At 41.1% G+C, this 19,647-nt stretch overlaps 1 protein-coding gene across 1 annotated transcript in view; it reads left to right on the top strand.

The window, feature by feature from the left end:
- Window positions 1-57: 57 nt before the first annotated feature.
- The window catches only part of wtip (WT1 interacting protein), a 37,301-nt gene continuing 17,711 nt past the window's right edge, over window positions 58-19,647 (top strand). Inside the window, exons 1-2 of the mRNA XM_005912996.3 lie at window positions 58-2,538; window positions 11,253-11,354. Of these exons, the coding sequence (XP_005913058.1) occupies window positions 1,041-2,538; window positions 11,253-11,354 (1,600 nt within the window). The 5' untranslated portion in view covers window positions 58-1,040. The remainder of the gene's footprint in view (window positions 2,539-11,252; window positions 11,355-19,647) is intronic.

Raw genomic sequence — 19,647 nt, 5'->3', positions numbered from 1 at the left:
AAGACATGTTTTAATTGGTGCATTTAGAAAATATATCTGTATATTTAAATAAATGTTAAAGATCTTAGCGACTATTTTCTATTGCAGAGAGTAATAACGTATTTTTCCAAGGTTAATCGAGATTGCATATTTTCGTAATTCTTAAACTGTTTTGCTATAGTTGAAATCCTCATATCGTGTTTTTATGCAGCTTATTGTAAAATAAATCATTAAAAGCATGATCTAGGCCTACCCTTTATTTATATGTAGAAAACGATATCTGAGAACATCTTTACATCTTTGAAAATTGAGTTTTAAACGCATCTGCCCTCCATTAATACTGAATCACTGCAGCTCATTCCTGGTGTAAAAGGAGTCGGACCAGGTGAGGCGTGCTTTGTGTGGTATTTTAGTCTGCCCGGGATGAATGCAGACGTCCCCTTCTCTCTTAAACTATTCTCTTCAGAGCCGGCAGCCCCTTGCTGAGTTGGTCGCAATCATTGTTTCTCTGCAGCATTAACCACATTCCAGAGAGGCGCAGCGCATCCAGTCTCCTTCCCCGCATTCCTTTCACGCGAACGAGTCCCCTGCATTAAACAGCGTTTTGTTGAGATTTTTGCGCTCTTTGTGCGCTCAGGCTTGCACACAAAGGGTGTTTGCAGCATATACGATTATCCGACCTACTTTGATTTCTTGCACAGTGGCCGTAAAGGAAATCTAGAGGAAAAACCAATAAGGGGAAATTCCTCCGCGCAGCGCGCCGTTGACTGTAAAGACCTTTCAACTTAACAAAAACTGAAGTTGACAAACGTATCGCTGTCGGCTGAAACTGTGAGAAAGAGTTTGTGTTTTCGGCGAAGCGGGGGAAGCAGAAGAAGACGATGCGGCTCTCGGCGGGGTTTGCGGGCATGTAAGTGGTTTTCTGTGAGTGAGGGACGGCTGTACGGCGGCGTTTTGTTTTGATTTCCATGTGAAACGCAATTAGTGCTCCGCGGTGCTCTATAGTTTGGCTCGCGCAGCGGAGCGCACTCTGAACTTGTTTCTCTCCTCGGAAGCACAACATGGAGCATTACCAGGAAGATTTGGGACTCCGGGCCACCAAACTGATGGAGGACCTTTCTTTGTATGATGCGTACCAGGACGGGATGTACGATGCGAGGAGAGACTTGGTGATTAACCCCGATTTAGACTTTTCGGCTCCGGCACTGGTTGAGCATAAAGCCAAGCCGATGAATGGGACCTCTGTGCTTCACCAGCAGCATCACACAGTGGAGAATTTCTCGTCCGGGAATAAAGTGTACAACGCGGCTCCAGTGCGCCCGGTGAATTGCAACCGGACGGTTCCTGTGGATTTTTGCGCCCCTCAGAGGGACGCGGTTTATAACGAGGATGGTTGTTGCACCAAATCCGAAGTAGCTTTGCCTTGTTATACAGGCACTTCCGAGAGACACAGGAGGTACTCTCTGGAGGTGCAGGGCCACAGGTACAGCACCGGCTCCACCTTTGACGGCGTGCCGCTCAACAAACCGGTGGCTGTGCCCGGCAACAGGTGCAACAGTGTCTGCATCGCCAGCAGCCACGACGGGAGATATAACGCCACCAGTCCTCGCTCCAGCCTGGCATCTTCTCTGTCTTCTCAAGAGCAAAGCAAGCATGCCAGCCCGAGGTCGAGCATCAGCAGCCCGCGTACCAGTCTGGTGGTACCGGGTCAGGAGAGGTACACGAGCCCTAGATCTAGTTTGGTTCACTGCGAAGGAAACAGTGTCCTCAGTCCCCGATCCAGCTATGCAAGCACCGCCAGCGACACGAGTAAACACTCAAGTCCCCGGGCCAGTCTCAACAGCTGTGACTGCTGCAGCAAGCCCAACAGCAACCGCACCAGCGGCATCAGCATGGGCTACGACCAGAGGCACACCAGCCCCAGGTCGAGCACTGCGAGCCAGTACTCCTTCACTACCAGCCCGAGATCCAGTTACTCTGACTCTCGGTACGGGCCCGTGGTCAACCAAGATCTGGAGGGAGTCTTGCACTCAGCGCCGCTAGCGAGTCCTCGCTCCAGCATCTGCAGCCAGGACGGGAGCGCAAGACCGGGGACAAGCGCAAACTGCGTGGTCAGCCCCCGGTCGAGCATCTCCAGTCACAGCTCCAGAAGTTCCCGCAGCTCCAGGGGGTCTATGAGCACCTATCCGGATCTGCAGCTTCCTTCCCCTAGGTCATCCATGCTGGGAACCAGTTTACACGAAGATACGCTGCTGCAGGAGTTTGGAGACTCCAACGGAGTTCAGAATCGCATCCATCTCCAGGGGCTTTCGGCAGTGCCTGAACCCCAGCAGCAGTCGGGGCAGACGGGAGGGACCGCGGATATACCCTCAGGGTCGCCTTCCTCTTATAGTTATGTGATGCCTTCAAAAACGGCTTCCTCGGGCCAGAGGTTTAAACTACCTTACCAGGTGACCCCCAGTCGAGAGAGTGGACCAAGCCAGGCGGAGAAAAGGCTGGAGGCGCTCACCTTGGAGCTGGAGAAGGAGTTAGAGATGCACATGAAAAAGGAATACTTTGGTAGGTTTGTTTTTGAAACACACAAAAATACTATTAGCGATGGCCGCAAACACAAAATCACTGGGAACATAAGTCTGTGTTGCAGAATCAGTTTATTGCCATTGTTTATTACACACAGAAGTACAAATTTTAAACAAATACGAAACACAGACTATACATCATTTTCCTGCATAAAACACCCGTATCAGTGTCTCCACAGCTGGGATTTGTTGCAAGTTCCACTAAAAATTTGTGCTTGTTAAGGGCACAGTGATGATGCCTGCACATAGGTTTGCAATGATATTTCCTAAAACATTTTATGATTGCAAAATTAATGCCATTTAAATATTTCACTTACTCTTAAATATAGAGTATTAATCTTATAAGGCACTGAACACCAAGGCACTAAACTTGCATGGCATAGCATAACTACAATGTGACCTAATACTATATATTTTCCCAGTTTGCAATCCTTCCTGTATCACTATTATATTTTGGTGGTGAATGGGCATAAGGGTTTGACTCTGTGGCTTTCACAAAACCTTTTTCTAGTTTTTTGCACATATTAAGCAATAAAGGTCTTGCATTAACTTATAGGCAATCAAGATAATTTTTTCATTTAACATTTGATTGAGATTCTGCCTTGTTTCATGAACTTTTCGTGTCTAATGGTTGTAAAATGTGGTCACAGCAGCTCATACAAACAGCCCAATTTTGACCAAGGGCAAGGCATGATAGCAATGCCAAATATGTTGTGGTATTACTACCACGAAATCTCACTATCTGTGTTAAAAGGGCAGACATCTGCCCACTAAATCTACAATTCAAGGCAACTATTAAAAGAGTATTTTTCTGTGCGGGCAGGTTTATTTATAGGTTTGCCATCTCTTCAAGGTCTGTTTGCAACCTGCTAAAGCTATATCACCACTAACAGCTCCCTCTCTGGCAGATAAGAGTGGGTTTTGCAGGGCAATACTAATTTCTGTCTTGGCAGAGCTAACATTTGCAGAGCGCGGCACGTTGCTGAATGGAACCTTCTGTTCTGCCAGGTCATTCAGAGCAGTGTGGTCCGAGTTTGTTAGAGATTGCGGTCACTGTGAGCGTTACGATTTAAAGAAAGGCCCTCCCCTTGCCGTTTAGACTCCTTAAGATGCCCTATGTTGAAAATTGAACACGTGGTGGTTACTTTATGCTGCAAAATCTTGACACTAAAACAGTTTGGTTGACCAGCAGCAACACAGCCACAGAAAGCCAGCTGAGGAAGTTTCTGTCTACCTTTTGAATTAATAGCCAGACAAATGGCTGCAGACGAAGAGCAGTAGTTTGTTTTATAGCCGGTGCACTTGCTCAGAGTGAGTCTGAGACAGCTGTTGATTTGTTCCAGAGAAACAGGTTAAAGAAGGAGGATGGAAGACAGGAGGGTGAAACGAGGAAGACAGCAGGGAGGGGAGCAAGAGAGATAAAGAAACAAGAGGGTGGAAATAGATAGAGATGGGGAAAGAAAGGAAAGGGAGGGAGAGAGAAGAATGCAGTCAGACGCTCCTCACATCGGGTCCAATAGAGACAGCTCTGTTTCCGTAGCGACAGTGGAGAAATTGATCGCTGGGCCTTCTTTTCGGGGGGCCCAGCACTGCTTGCCAGTGTCCCACTCTGCCCACTTTGCACTGCCGGCTGGCTCTTGTGTGGCCTCTGTTTGTTATAGTGGCAGAGGAGCTGTGAATCAACAGCTGGCCCGATACAAGCTTGCAATTGAAGCAGCAAAGTGAGTGAGGCCCACCCCACCCTTTTGCTTTGCTGTCCCTCCCTCTCTACCACCACCACCTTAAACCACTGCCTCTCCACCCTGCCTCCCCCGCGAAGCCCTTCATTAACCAGCCAGTGGGGAGTTGGGCAACACCAGACACTTGGCACACGATCTTGGCTGGCGGGCCAGACATAGTTGGTGGGGGTCAAGTCTGATCACCTGCCTAGAATTATAATGGCAGTAGTCATGCCCATGCCTGACACACACATGCTGACTTGTGGACAACAGCACACTGTGTATATGCTGTACTGCACCCTACGCCTGTACTGGGAATGCACACTGCAGCTGACGAGATTAGAGGTATAGATTTTTTAAAAAGTCTCACTTTAAGTTTTAAGCCTAGATTGTCCGCTGAAGTGTGAAAAGCTACAGGAGCATTCACAGTTCACCAGGGCAGTCGCTCTTGAGGAGTTTAACATGTCCCCCTCCACACATGGTGGGAAGTTAACTGTTATTCATTCCCAGTGTGCACCAGACTACATGTGCTTGTTTACAGTGCTGTGAATCACAGCTTTCTCTTGATCCCCTCTCCTGCATCTGTCTTTTGTTATATTGTCTTTTTTTTTGTAGAGTAGGTGTAAATCAGGATTTGCTATAATACCCAGGACTGTAAACCTACTCTATGTGCAGTAATGGAATCTCTCCATTGCAGACGTGCAGAGATTTTAAAGCATCGGAAGTGATGCAACGGGCGACACAAACTAAAAAATCCCTCTGCTTGTGCTACAGGTTTGAGCCTCCATTTGTTTGACTGAAAATCTTCATGTAACCGACTCATATCTACAGAGATTGGTTTGATATTGTGCCTTAAGAAGTCCAACTGACTTCACACTGAGCAGTGGTTAAAGTTTCATGAATCAGGCTGTGCAGGCCTTCTTACAACTCACAGCACGTCCGCTGTTGTCTTTAGTGATGGTAGAGAGGTGAAGGACCAGAGTGTTTATAAAATACTCTCTAATTTACCATTTTAATGTCTTTTAATTATATTAGATCAGAATGGTTGGAGAGATTTTCTTCTATGTGATCTTCCACACTAGAGTTTAGTGTTTTTTCTTTTTCAGAATAAGTTGTAATTCAAATGCACTCACTTATTTCACTGTCAGTCTAATCATTGCACTGTGTGCTTACTACACCACTGCCATCCACAGTTCTTGTAGTGTATATAAAAGATGGATGTAGCTGAAATTGAAGCCAGCACAGAAGCGCCTTAAATCGACCAGCAGGGGGCGACTCCTGTGATCTATGGGAAGTCTTTATGAAAATTGCTCTTTCGCTTACTTCCTCACTAGTTTATGGCCTCAGTTTGTAGTTTCACTTCTTATTGGATACAAAACATATTCATTTTGCAAAATGTGGTCTTTTTTATAGGCAAAAAGGATGATGAAACATAGCATAGTTTACACTATTTTTGACAAATCACTAGCTGATGAGATATGGGCCTATGTGTCCCCTGCCCCTTACTTATCACGCCTGGTTTCAAAACATCAAGATGGTGATGACAAATGTTCAGTTTGAGGCTTCACGTTCGACCTTCATGAACCAGTGGGTGACATAATGGTACCTACGGCCATCTTTATTTACAGCTTATTCTAAAATCAAACATTAGTGCTTAGTTTTACTGCATCCTGCGAGTGCCAAATGGATATGTTGTGAAATGGGCACATGAGATGTTCAGCTCCCTGTTTTAAATGACTAATAAAGAGCACTTCAGAGATTTTCCCAGCTCCTCTGTAAAGGAATAACCACATCCTCACTCATGAGACCCTTTCGCATTTTTCGCGTGTGTTCACCAAAACACATTTATGGTTGACATTTACATGCCAGTGTATGAAATCTTGACAGTGCTACTCACACACAGTAACTGCAGTATAGTTGCAGCTAACGGGATTAAAGCAATAGAGGTAAATCAACGTAGCTGCATGAATAAATCATAGGTTTTCAGTTTAGCCGTTGGGTAGAGAGTTGAAGCCAAAAAGTCATGTTAGTAATTTCTCAGCTATAGATCACTTCTGTGGGAAACCAATAAAAATAACAACGAAGGAAGGAGCTGGAGGGTTATTTAAAAAACAAACAAACAGCCTAAAACCACTTATGAATCACATTTTCTTGTTATCAAGAAGCTGGATAATGTGTGTAAAAATAGGCACACGTGGTGATGTGAGAATTGGAAGTGGAGGGTATACACGAGTCTTTTAATCCGTCAAAAAATTGTGTTGTTTCACTAAACTTACACACAACCACCACCACATTTTGAGGAGTACAATGCAGAGAACCAGCGATTTGGGTTATCGATGTTCAGGCAGATTCACAGTAAGTCACGCAGTGCAGAAATCAATGCACAGGCACCATGTACATCACGCTGTAATATGAGCTGAGTCACAAAAAAGTCAGTAGAAAGGAGAATGTTGAGACTTTCTTACACTCACCTACACATTTCATGCTGATGCATGTAGTCTTAGTATAACAGGAAGTTGGCTTCACTCATACAGTAACATTCCTATCTGTGAAGTATTACTGCATCAAAAGACGCTTGTCCAAGTTATTCATAGTTGTCATTCCAAATAATTGGAAAAGGAAGTTCGCTGCTCTGATGCAGAGCAGAAAGGAAACAGAACTTGGTATGAACATTGGAGTATGATGCTAACAGACTGTGGTTTATCTCTTTTAAACACCCTGGAGGTCCCCATACCAGAACCAGACCTTATCAGTTATTAAACAGTAACCTGGTGCCTTTTTAGCAGGTCGAATTAAAACAATGCAGCATTACTATGCTTCATTTCTTTTGAATCACAGTTGTTGGAGATGGAGGTGAGATTTTTTTAGTAACGGCAGTAGTTACTGACTCATTGGTTAAAGGCTTCCTCTTGTAATTACAGTTTTCATTCGATGGATGTAAAACTTTACTGGAGTTTTCAGATCTCACTCTGGCCTGGTGATGGTTGTAAGTGAGATTTTTTCCAAGAAGTGTTTCTTGATTTTAGAGCCTTGACGTGGAGCAGTTACTGAATGAACTGGGGATATTTATCGAAGTAGGAGGATTGCTAAGGCTAATGTGGGCTCAGACAGCGTAATACGGACTCCAATCATTGGAGTCAAACACAGCTTCACGGGTCCTTTATAACACCTGAAAAGCGGAGCATGTTATACATACAGTATATATTTTTTTACCTTCTCTCTCATGTTACAACATAGATTGGGTAAATGGTGTTGAGCAACAGAAGCATGGAGTTCTTTCTTTTTTTTGCACAAGGGTCAGATACACACTATAGATTGACAGACCATAACGTCACATACCCAGTTTTTGTGCAACCAATGAATCATGTCAGTCTTATTTTTCTTTCTTTCTTTTTTAGCCTTTACTGAACACAAAACCGCTAATATCACATACACAGTTTCAGACGTCACTGCCTGTTCACATTCTTGTTCTGGTACACTCAAAGAAAAATGCCTTATTGTATCTGTTGGCTTGTGTGTGTCACCATTTAACGTACTGCCCTTAACCCTTGAGAAGGGCGAATTTATTTGTACGCTTGTCTCTTGTGACAGGTTTGTACATGGATGTAATCATACAAAAATTAACTTTTAAAAAAAGGTTCAAACTTGGACACTAAATTCATTATATATGCCTGGATATGGACTGTCATTTGTATCGGCTTTTTCAGCGATAAAGACCACTTAATATCACCAAAACCTGATTTATGTTTGTACCTGAGCAAACACACACTGCCTCTTAATGTTACACCTTTAAATCTTTAAAGTACAAAGTACAAAGTTAATTTGAGGACCCTGTAATTAACCATTGGAGGTACATTAGTATAGAATGAACCCGCAGGGACAAAAATGTACTTCTTCTCTGTCCCTGAGAGTTTAGTTTCCCTAACAACTATTTATTCCCAGCTGTAATTGCTTGAGGAACGTCTGACGTGTGGCCTGTTCAAGTCATGACAGGATCTTTTTTTAATCATCGGTTTGTTACCAAAGAAATAGTATAATCAAGTCAGAACCTGGCATAACTGACTCAGTTAACTCCACAAAGAGTTGTGTAGAAGTGTAGGATTTAATGCAGTATGTGAATATAAGAGGGACAATTTTAGATTCTAACAGGTAGAAAGCAGCAAAGCAATTACATTACAGACTTTCGCATTGGCAAAATTGTCTGATCAGCTTGGATATTTTAAAGTTCACTCATTCATTCTTATCTCGCTATTCTTCCTGTTTTCTTAGCAACGAGTGCAGTCAGTCCAGGTTACATCAGCTTTTGATTCCAAATAATTAATATGCAGAAACACCTCAGATAACAAGTAAAGACATTTAAGCTGTGGGTGTTTTTGTTCTGTGTGCTCGTCCTTTACCAGTTTTCAGTGTCACCAAGTGCTCCAGAGCTGTTATGAAAATGAAATAACCCTCTCAGAAAGCCAGGAAATTCCACAAGTGCATCACTGAAAGTGTATACATGGTCTGATTTCAGAGATAATGAACCAAATTAAATTAGGGGTGTTGTTGTGGTGCAGCTCCCCTGTTGGGATCTCTTGAGAGATTGTGTCCTCTAGCCACAGTGACCCTGGACTCACCTCACCCAGACTTTGACCCTGCACTCGCTCAGGAATGTGGCCTAAGTGGAGGTTGTCCTGTGTGAGAGTTTGGAGGTTGTTAGTCTGCTGCTGATGTCTACTAATAATTTTAAGCCACTGTTTTTTTCCCCCCTCCAATTGTGTTTCTTCGCTAAAGGTCACAGCACTTTGTGTTGATGGTTAGTTCAGGCTTAAGTGAAGTGGCATTTGAGTCCATCACTTCCCCTCAAGGGCAAAAGCAGCATTGTAATCTGACGGATTGTTCTTGGACTTTAGGGACGGATCGAAATGAGTTATTTCCACAAACCATCACATGGTTATTGCAGGATTCAACTGTGCTTTTACACTCACTGACCTCTCTGTTAGTATAACTGTTGAATTGCTTGTTGATGCAAATATCTGATCACATGGTAAGAATTTGATGCATTTAGGCATGGTCAAGATGACCTGCTGAAGTTCAAACCAAGCATCAGAAAAAAGGTGATTTAAGCGGCTTTGAACATGGGATGGTTGTTGGTGCGAGTGGTTCAAAAACTGGTGGTCTTACTGGGATTTTTTAGTATAACCATCTCTAGGGTTTACAGATCTGAAAAAGAGAAAATATCCAGTAAGCGATTGTTCTCTGAGTGAGAAATGCCTTGTGATGATAGAGATCTGAAGCTTATTGCCCCACTGCTCTGAGCTGATAGGAAGGTTAACAATAACTCAAATAACCACTTGTTACCTTTGAAGCATGTGGAAGACAGCAGCATAGGACCACATCAGATGCTACTCACAATTTACACTGGCTTACCAAATTAGACATTAGACTACTGGAAAAGTTGTTGCCTGGTCTGATGAGCCTCAGTTTCTGCTGCAACATTCAGATGGTATGAAATAACATGAAAGTATGGATCCATCCTGCCTTATATCATGATGGGTCCATGGTCTCATGTGGTGGTGTAATGGTGTCTGCAATATTTTGTTGCCACACTTAATGTCAACCAAACATCATTTAAATACCACAGCTTACCTGAGTATTGAAGCTGACCATGTCCATCTCTCTCTGACCACAATGTACCAGCCTTGTGATGATTGCATACAGCAGGATAACGTGCCCTGTCACAAAGCTCAAACTGACATGTTTCTTTCACATGATAGTGAGTTCACTGTACTCACCTGGCCTCCACTATCCCATGCAAAATTCAGGCACTTTTTAAAGTAAAAAGGAGTCCAGCCCGCTACTAGCAATGCGTACCTAATAAAGTGGGCAGGAAGTGTATGTAGAAAGGAAAAGATGGGAGCTGCTCATGAAAAATTAGTAAAATCATAGAACATCAAATGTTATTATAACAAGGACTCCACTCCAGCGGATATATTCACGCAAGTAATGTCAATAACATTAAAGTAGTCAAAAATGTCTTTTAATTTCGAGTATATTTTACCATTCTTTGAATTATTTAATATCCATGTGCATGAATGTAGGTTTATAGCTGCTTATCATGTCATCTTCGTTTACTGGGTTAAACTTTAAAGGTGACCACTGCGAGTTTGGCTTCATGATCCGAGCAGTAATAAAATGCTGGTTATGGTAATAGCTAATATACTATAATGAAGGAGGAAACAGCACCACTATGAGTTGTAAAGTCTTTGCATGTGTCAGTTTGGTTACAAAATATTTATGATAACCAATTAAGTAAAAACAACATTGGCCCGTTTGAATACAACTTTTCACAGCAGGACAGTAGAAGAGGATTTTTCTCTCCGCCCTGTCCTTTCTAACAATCCCCTCACTTCTACTGCATTTCCTGTCAGTGCATTTTAATGTAATCATCAGCTTTCCTGATCTAGTCGGCTTCAAACAGTATGATGTAATGCATGGAAATGACAGGAGTCAAATGTGCACAACTAAAGTAGAAATCGCTTCATGAAATATGACTTTAGAATTAATATTCAAACACTAAAATTTGCTCTCTGTCTCTAAAACCTGAACATCTGTAATAATCTCTTTAATGTTTTAATGCTCCGAATTTCATTGTGATATTGGTCTTCAAAGGCGATCAAAAGCTGCCGAGGGAACTGTGTGATATTCTTAGCAGATTTATAATTTTGCAGTGTTATTCATTTGCATAATTAAATAAATGTGCAAACACATTGACAGGTTTCCTGCTGTGTAACAAGAAATGTGACAGGATCAAGTCCAGTAATTGTTCCTTATGTCAGAGTCACACACAGAACAACACAGACTGTGTCTTCACTGGACCATACAGACCTTTTCAGCATCAGTGCAGTCTCTGTCCTCACAGAATCGCAGATTTGTTCTACTTTTCCATTAAACTGTTGTCCTCATCATCATGTAATTGACTCACTGTCTCCAACAGGTATTTGTGTCAAATGTGGGAAGGGTGTGTATGGAGCCAGCCAAGCGTGCCAGGCCATGGGGAACCTCTATCACACAAACTGCTTCACCTGCTGCTCTTGTGGTAAGTAAGGCAGTTATTTTATGGGTGTCTATTATGCTTTTTACTTATTTTCTGTCATACATAAACTGTTACAATGGTGGATGCTCATATTCAACATAGCAACAGTTTCAAATAATGAGTTTAGTTTATTACCCTAGAAGCCCCTAGAAGCCAAAAGTGCTGGGTATAAGCACTCTGTTTCAGATAGCGCTACTTATTGCAGTGTGAATGTGGTTATTGAGGCACCTAGAGAAATGTGAAAAACTCTAAAGAGCAGATGGTGATATTTTACATGACCTTTCCTAAAAAAAAGTCCTAGAAATATCCGTATTATGTGTCAGTGTCAAAAACATGTTGCCATCTTCATGAGAATTCTCTGCAGAGGTGACGCCCAAGACATCTTATTTCAGCTTGTTGAATTTCAGTCATGCACTAGGGCTTCTGTCTGAAGCATTTTTCTACAAAGTCTTGATATGCGGGGTATGTGTGAAAAAATGTTACACTCATGGTTTATGTAACACCTATGTGAAAAAGAATACATTCCCAGATCAGCAACGTAGATTTATAGATGTTTCGTGAGCTATACGTTGGATTTCCCGTCCCTAGACACTATAAAACTAGTGTGAAAGGTCAAATTCAGTGAGTAAATCTAATCAGCATCTTCACCTAAATATGTAGAATGCTACCTGTTTTCTTACCTTTTATCCTGTTATCTAGGTCAGCGGTCTCCAACCTTTTTTGCGCCACGGTCCGGTTTATGCCCGACAATATTTTCACGGACCGGCCTTTAATGTGTTGCGGATAAATACAACAAAAAAAACTAGTAACGGTGCTGAAAAAAAGAAGATTTATTCATAACACACGTGAAAAGACCCAGGAAAACCGAGTTAACGATTAAAACGATAACAAAGTAACGCTGAAAACCAATAAAAACCCTGAAAACCATACATTTCACACCTGAGCCTCAACTCTCGGGGCCCAGTACCAAACGACTCTGGGGTTGGGGACCGCTGATCTAGGTGAAAGAGTCATAAGTCATGGTTACATCCTGGTAATGCTAATATTTGACTTTGATTCCAAAGAATTTATATGCATAAATATCTCTGTTAAAATTTCTCCTAAATAAAAAACAATCTCCAAGTTTTATTGGTCACTCTGAGCATCTGCAAATATTGTAGCAAGATGAAAAAGGTTAATATTAATTTTGTCTGTCTTATTGCTAATCAAGAAAACAATAAAAGTAGCTAGTCTGATGTGCCTGTATGTTAGTTTGATGTGTCTCTACTCTAAATATGAAGACTGTGAGGCTGTTTCTAGAATAGGGCTGTCAAACATAAGGCCCTGGGGCCAGAATCGGGCCCAACTGACTCAAATCTGGCCCGCAGGATGGATTTGGAAAATGTGAAGAAGAACAGAAATTTTGGACTTTTAACTGTATTTTCATGTTTTACAGTTTTTCCTGACATAAAAATCTCCCCCCATGGCCATTCATTCCTCACCACAGTAATTCATTTATTTCTGTAATTTTACACTATGCTAATTAGCCATGCAGACTGAGTTACAACAAATAGCTTGTTGCTTTCAGATGCAGCTGGATGCAGCTGTCAGTCTCATATATCGCACACTGTTTTAACTCCCTAAATCAGCTCGTGTAAACTTGCCCACAGCCTTCAGTGGAGACAGTTTTAAAGTATTTGGTCTGCGTGGATGATGATATTATGAGAAGGGAATCACAAAGCGATGCTGCATTAACCTGATTGCAGAGTGATTTTTTTCCTTTCTGCTTAGGAAAATGGTGACCTATTACTTAGTCTCACAAATCTATGATGCATGTGTTTTCCAGTTGAGGTAAATAGCTGTCATTAACCCCTTTTAATGCACGCCTTTCTATTTAATTTTACACTACCTGAAATCCATCTGTACTGAACTCAGTGTCCAAATGTATGCAGATGACACAGTCATTTATGTGCATACTAGCTCTAAAGAGTAAACTGCATGAAGCAATGGAAAAAACATTAATTGCATAACTTATTTCATATAGAATCTGTCCAAAACCATAAGCATGTTTTTTTTCTATTAGAAGAAGCAACTCCCCTCCTCCCGAAATTGTTGCAAAAAGGGCAGAAGGTACATGATATTCGGTATTGTAAATGTCGATTCATAATTATTTTTACCCCCGCAGAAATACATTACAAAATATCTTTTAAAATAAGCGCATCCTTGCTCATTTTGAGACATATATATAATTTAAGAATTCAAATTGGTTCACAGCTCTCACCCACCCACTCTCCCCAACATAAACACGGTCATTTAGAGTGAGTAAAGATTGAAAGCTGAGCAAAAATCAGGTAAAAACATTAACATAAAAGTGGCAAAAACATTGTATCTATAAAGGGCCATTGAGCACTGTGTTATATTAATTACTTGAGACACCTGGGTCTGTGCTTGTTTTTTGGTTTGCCCAGCTTTTGTGCTCCCTGGAGAACTGATCATTTCAGGAGTGTGATGTCTCAAATGTGCTAATTCTTACAGGCAGCACCAGCCGTGCTGTAAGCTTCTGCCGCTGCTGTCTCTGCCTAAAAAAATCATCATTAGTATCACCAGCTTGCTGTTAGATCTGGTGTTACACTCTGGATCAAAACATCTGCTTCTTAAAATAATCCCCTAGGCTGGTGTCCGCTCTGTAGAATAAAAGGGCAGCAGCTCTCTGCAGCGGGAACAGGCTAATAATGAAACAAAGAAATAAAATGCTGACATTATTTGGTTTGTAAGGCTGTAATTAAATCTGTTCTCGAGCTCCAAGGACAGTATAGATTGTGTATGCGTGTGTGTGTGTGTCTGTGTGCATGTCTTCTGGACGCCCCTGACACTCGACTCCAGCCCTCCTCTCCCGTTTCCTGGGGAAACAAGAGGAAGATCTTGGGAGAAAGCTTTTTAGGCAGGTTCCATTCATATGTGTAACTATACATGGATACCGATCCTCCACCTCGCCCCCTCCGGCTCTGGAAGAGCTTCCTACAATTTAGATGTAACCAAAGCCACATACTTTCCTATTTATTGTGTGCTGGAAGAAAGAGGGGCCAGAAGCTGAGTGTCCAGTTGCAGAAGTTTGGGTGTTTAATGTGGAAAAGTGGCTTCTGGCTTGGTTAAGAGCTGTTTTAACAGCCTTGATAACTTTTTTTGTGGGTTCATTTAGGAGTCAGTGTTCATTGCCAAAACAAAGGAAGACACTGGTTGTTCTCGACATTTGGTCTTTCAAACAGACTTATTTGTAAGACAACCAGATAATTTCCTCTGAGGGCTAAAAATACCCTGAAAACATGCCTGGAGTACTTGTGGGGAGCAGGGCAGCTACATAATAAAGCAGTTATGTGGAGCGTAATTGCTTTTAGACAAAAAACAGCTCCCTGGAGAATTATTGTTGCGTTTATTGGAGAAATCATGTCCACGATTAGTTAACAAGTTGTCTTTTGTGCTTCATGGACCATCTCTCCTCTAAAGATGGTTTATTGGTAACATAAACTCTGATGTTTCATTTGACCTCATGTGAATGGGAATGTTTTCTTTTAAGCAGTGTTTTGAAGGCCTCTGAGAAGTTTAGTTTCAAAGTGCCTGGTCTTGTCATAACACAATCCAGTGATTTATTGGGAATTTCGTGCTTATGTCCCCTGTTTGTTTTTCGGGTTCTTTTTCTTCTTTCTGGACTCTGAAGCTCCAGAGTGAGGTTGAGTTTGCTGAGACATTGCTCACTGGTAGCCTTGGGCTTTGTTTAACCATGCATAATTGAGCCCTCCTCTTGGCTTACTCCCATGGTTGCACCCTTTTTTCATGAAATGGCCAAGAATGCAAACCCCACCGCCGCCACCACCACTTCAGCCAACCTTCCCTGGAGGACCTCAGTCAGACAGTCACAAAGTGTACCAGACCTGCTTATCAGAGGGGGCAGGCCTGGCATTGGCACACGTACGCCAAAGTGGATGCAAATACATGTCCACAGGAGGACATCTTGGGTCTAATCGGTTTGAACTTTGACTTTTTAATATGAAATATCTTATTTTTCTTCCTCTAGTGTCCATCATGCTAAGTAGTAAAGTCAGTCAGTCTATGCCACAAGTTTCTGATGGCTAAAATATAACACACATATAATGTTATCACACTTGGTCTGTAAGTCAAATCAACTCAAGTAAAATCAGAAAAATTGTAAAACCTAAGGTTATGGTCTACATAATATCAGCACAGTAAAACTGACAAAAGCGTTTAACCATTGTCTTTAAGTAAACTTTAAACATGAGGTCTTGTTCTATTTCTCACTTACTGAGTCTAATATTTAAAATTAGAAAATGCAAAACAGAAAAACCTGTAATCTTTTGTATTATCATTGCTCTTGCTATTTTTATATATTATTAGCTACCAGTTGTATATAAACAGGCATTAACAAGTGTTATTTTAGCAATAATAAGCATCTGCCGAGGTATCTATGGTTATAAATAGTGCCACTGAGCAGTGAATTTATTCATATCTGCAGCTGTAATTGTTGGTCAGAGCATTAAACATTACCCTGAACTGACTGGATGAGTAATTGTTATGCTGTTGGACCTAGCAATGCTAACCTTAGCCACAGTTTGCAGGAAAAAAAAAAAGTCACATTGTGTCCTTGCAAAATGGCACAAACATTTAAAATTCAAATTTTATTGAAAGATTTGTTTCTAATGACTGCTAAATGCAAATCTAATTATTAAACAGTAAACTCTGTTTTTTGAGAGCTTTATTTTTCTTTTTAATTTTAGTTCATGATATTTATTTTCCCATTTATATTTGGCATGGAAAACCGGTGTCAAAACATCCCTAATGGACATATTTCTCAACGTAAACACAGGTTAATCGGGCTGAATGTAAAATATCAGGATGGGCGCGAGACAGGGTGTCGATGAAAAGAAAAGAAGTAAACACTGCACTTCAGACTGGATGAGCAGACTGTCAACCGCAAAACGCCCGATGACTCATTTGTGTGCTACACTGAACCAAAAGGCAGCAGCTCAGGGGCTTGAATTTCTTTAATCGTTTACCGCCACAAGTTGCACCTGCAAGGCACTGGAAATCATTCAATTTTCTTTTTTGTTTTACTCCTGAGGTCGTACGTGTCATATATATGCAAACTTGTAGTGTTATTAGAAGAAACTGGATGGATGGATAATGAGGATAATGCAACTTCATTCATTAGTAATCTTGCTGGGTAAATATTTCTTCATAGATGCAAGCAGCGGACAACTGTTCTCATTAGCAGGTGGTCAGCGAGCCGGCAGCTAACGAGCCTGTAGCAGCAGTATTGTGTTTGTGACACCCTCGGTGGAACCCTTTCTGCTTTGTTTGGGCTTGCATTTAAGATCCTTCTTTTATTATAATGAATAACAGGAAGGCTGGATGCTGTGAGACATGTTGGAACAAGGATGTGTATCATAACTTTGCCCTCAATTTGGGCTGCAGCTGCCACTTTGATGTTATTTCTATTCTAGGCAAGTTAGAGGTTGATTCAGAAAAATGTGGAAAATTCTATTTAAATACTTCAGACAGGTGAAGTATTTACTCTCTGTTCATTGCCAGTCATGCATGAAAAATGTAACTATTTATTTTTAGATCTTTTTTTCCTCAATATTGTTTTCATTTACACAGCGTTAGAAACATTTTGTTGCACAGCAGATGTCACCTGTTGCTCACAGTAGACCCGTGCTGTATTTTTTATATTTTATTTGCTGTATTATACCTTAACACAGCAAATAAAATATATGTATGGATCTCTTTTTAAGATATATCAAATAAAGATATACATATTACTTTGTCTGCTTTTACGTTATGAAAGCACAGAAAATGCTAAATGAAAAATAATGATACATCACAGACTAGAGCACCCCACCCTCCACCACCTCAAATGAAAACAGGTGCCATTAAAAACAAAATCACACAGCTTATTATTTTTGACAGTAAACAGAACAGATTTCTCTTGTCTGCGTCAACTGTCTTATTTTGTGGACAGACTCAGTTGTCCGCTTGCTGGAGGCTAAAAATGTGCTCATTCTTTGACACAATCGTACTAAAGAAAAAGACAAATATTATCTGACTCTACCAACCAAAGCTCTTCTGCATACTTTGGTATTTGAATACTGCTACCTTCCTATCAGCTAAAAGCAATCTAGCCATTCTTCTGTGACCCCTGACATCAACATTTAGACCAGCACTCTCTGAAATAGTGAAATAGATTTTGAATAATAGTTGAAAATCATTGAAATCATCTTCCTTTTCTATTCTGATGCTCAGAACTCATTTGAACTTCAGCAGTCTTGCCTTGACCTTATCTACATACCTAAAGATGCTGACTTGCTGCCACGTGATTAGCTGCTGAGATAGGCGCATTAAGAAGCAGTTAAATACCTGACTAAGTGGCCAGTGAATGTGCAACATTCAGATTGATTGTAGGCCAGAGACATGGAAAAGTCAACATTTTTCAATGGAAACTCATTTGCTTTTGGAACAAGGACTCAAACTTATTTTATACACAACGAACAACATTTGGTTTATCGTTGTGTGGCCTTCGCTTGCTGTATCTCATTCATTCTTGCTTTAAACTGGAGGATATTATTAGGAGTTTCTTTTTACAAAAAAAAGCTCCTTTTTTTTTTGCACATACTCATATCTCTCCCATCCACACATCATCTTTTTCTGCACAGCTGAAGACATGCAATCCTTAGCTGTTATCCTGCAGTTCTGTTGCCTTTCGTCTGCAGTTATACATTACAACTCAAAGGGTAGACCAGCAATTTGAAGATCTTTATCTCTCGTTTTCCACTTTTGTCCACACAGAAAGCAATGAAATGTCTTGCAAAGATCTGACACTATTGCAATGTTCCTCTTTTTGGAGGTGAAACCTGTCTCTTTGCCAGATGTTTTGACCTGAACTTTTGCGCATACCCTAGAAGTCGGAGCTTGCATCATTTCTGACTTCTGGATGACTCAAAAACTGGGAGTAAATCCGTGAGAACAGTAATCAGAGCATAACATCAAGACAGTGCATGTGTCTGTCCTGGTTTTAGTATTGTGTGGCTCAAAGGGTGTGGTGGCAATTGGTCAAAACAATGTGATGCAACCCATATTTTTTTGTTACATGTTTTGTATTTGTAAATTAAATCCTAATATTTAATTAATCTGTTATTCAGCACTAAGTTTAGCAAGTATCTGTGCCTATGATGTAGTTAAGGAATGCAGTGACCAACGTTACTCCCCTTTACTGATAAGCTTTGCTTCAGAAAATACATAACAGAGCAAAACACTAAAGTTTGAGTCCATTTTTATCCACAGTCTATATGATGTTAATCTCCACTGTTCAGAGGTGGATAATATGCTTACAGCAGACTTTGCTGTAGCCTCCGTGACTGGGGTTTCTCTCAGAATACCAAAAACATGAAGGCCTGCAGAGGCTTGTAATTGCATTGTATGAAAAAATCAGTTTGAAGTTCCTTTGTGAGCCAATCACCATATTTATCTGTTCCTGCAGCCAGGCAAACGCTCTCGTGGTTTCTCTGCCAGAGAGAGAACAGAGTGACGCCTTCTGCCAGCACATTCCTCTCTGTTAGGCTGGGTTTATTGTCAGTGACAAAGCGCGGAATTAAATTAAAATACAGCTAACAAAATTTTCTGTTGTCTTTTGATGTGAACGTAAAACAATAAGCTTCTGTATGTACTGAAGCTCTCTCCTTGTAACTGCAGGCAGGTCCGTGCTGTCATGTGAATTGTTTATTCTGGCTAATTGACCTGATTGAGGAGCCAAACTCGGCGGTGTGATTGGTTTTCAGATGCTCATCAGTACCACCAAAAATGTCCAACCTGAGGATGTGTGACGGGTTCACTTTACCCTTTTTTGTAAAGCTCAAATTTGTTTGGCTACTGATAAAATTTGACTAACTCATAAAATCGTAGAGGAAGTAATAATGCAACTATTAACCTTGGGAAGTCATTGGTTTTCAGATGCTATTTATATTTGATTAACTGCTAGCAAGAGCAGTGTAAGAGCGAATTTTCTAAGTGCACGTTTAGTAAGCACGTTTTGCCACGGGATAAACTTCCTCTCAGAGGGGAACAGTTATCTCATGTTGAAACACACCAGCAGGCGTGTCACCAGTAGGAAGTTGACAAATACTTCTTGTTGGAATGTGACCTGATATGATCCACTTCTGTGTCAGCATTTGCTTTAGGGATGTAGATGTTTCAGCTTTTCTATCTGGTCAAAAGGTCAGCTCAGTAGATCAGCAATTCAAAGGTTAAT

Source organism: Haplochromis burtoni, unplaced genomic scaffold, assembly GCF_018398535.1.
Source record: "Haplochromis burtoni strain Fernald_Lab_line unplaced genomic scaffold, NCSU_Asbu1 Contig_2, whole genome shotgun sequence".
In the NCBI taxonomy this organism is placed as follows: domain Eukaryota; kingdom Metazoa; phylum Chordata; class Actinopteri; order Cichliformes; family Cichlidae; genus Haplochromis; species Haplochromis burtoni.
Note: the sequence above shows the minus strand (reverse complement) of the source record. Positions and strands in the feature narration are given on the sequence as shown.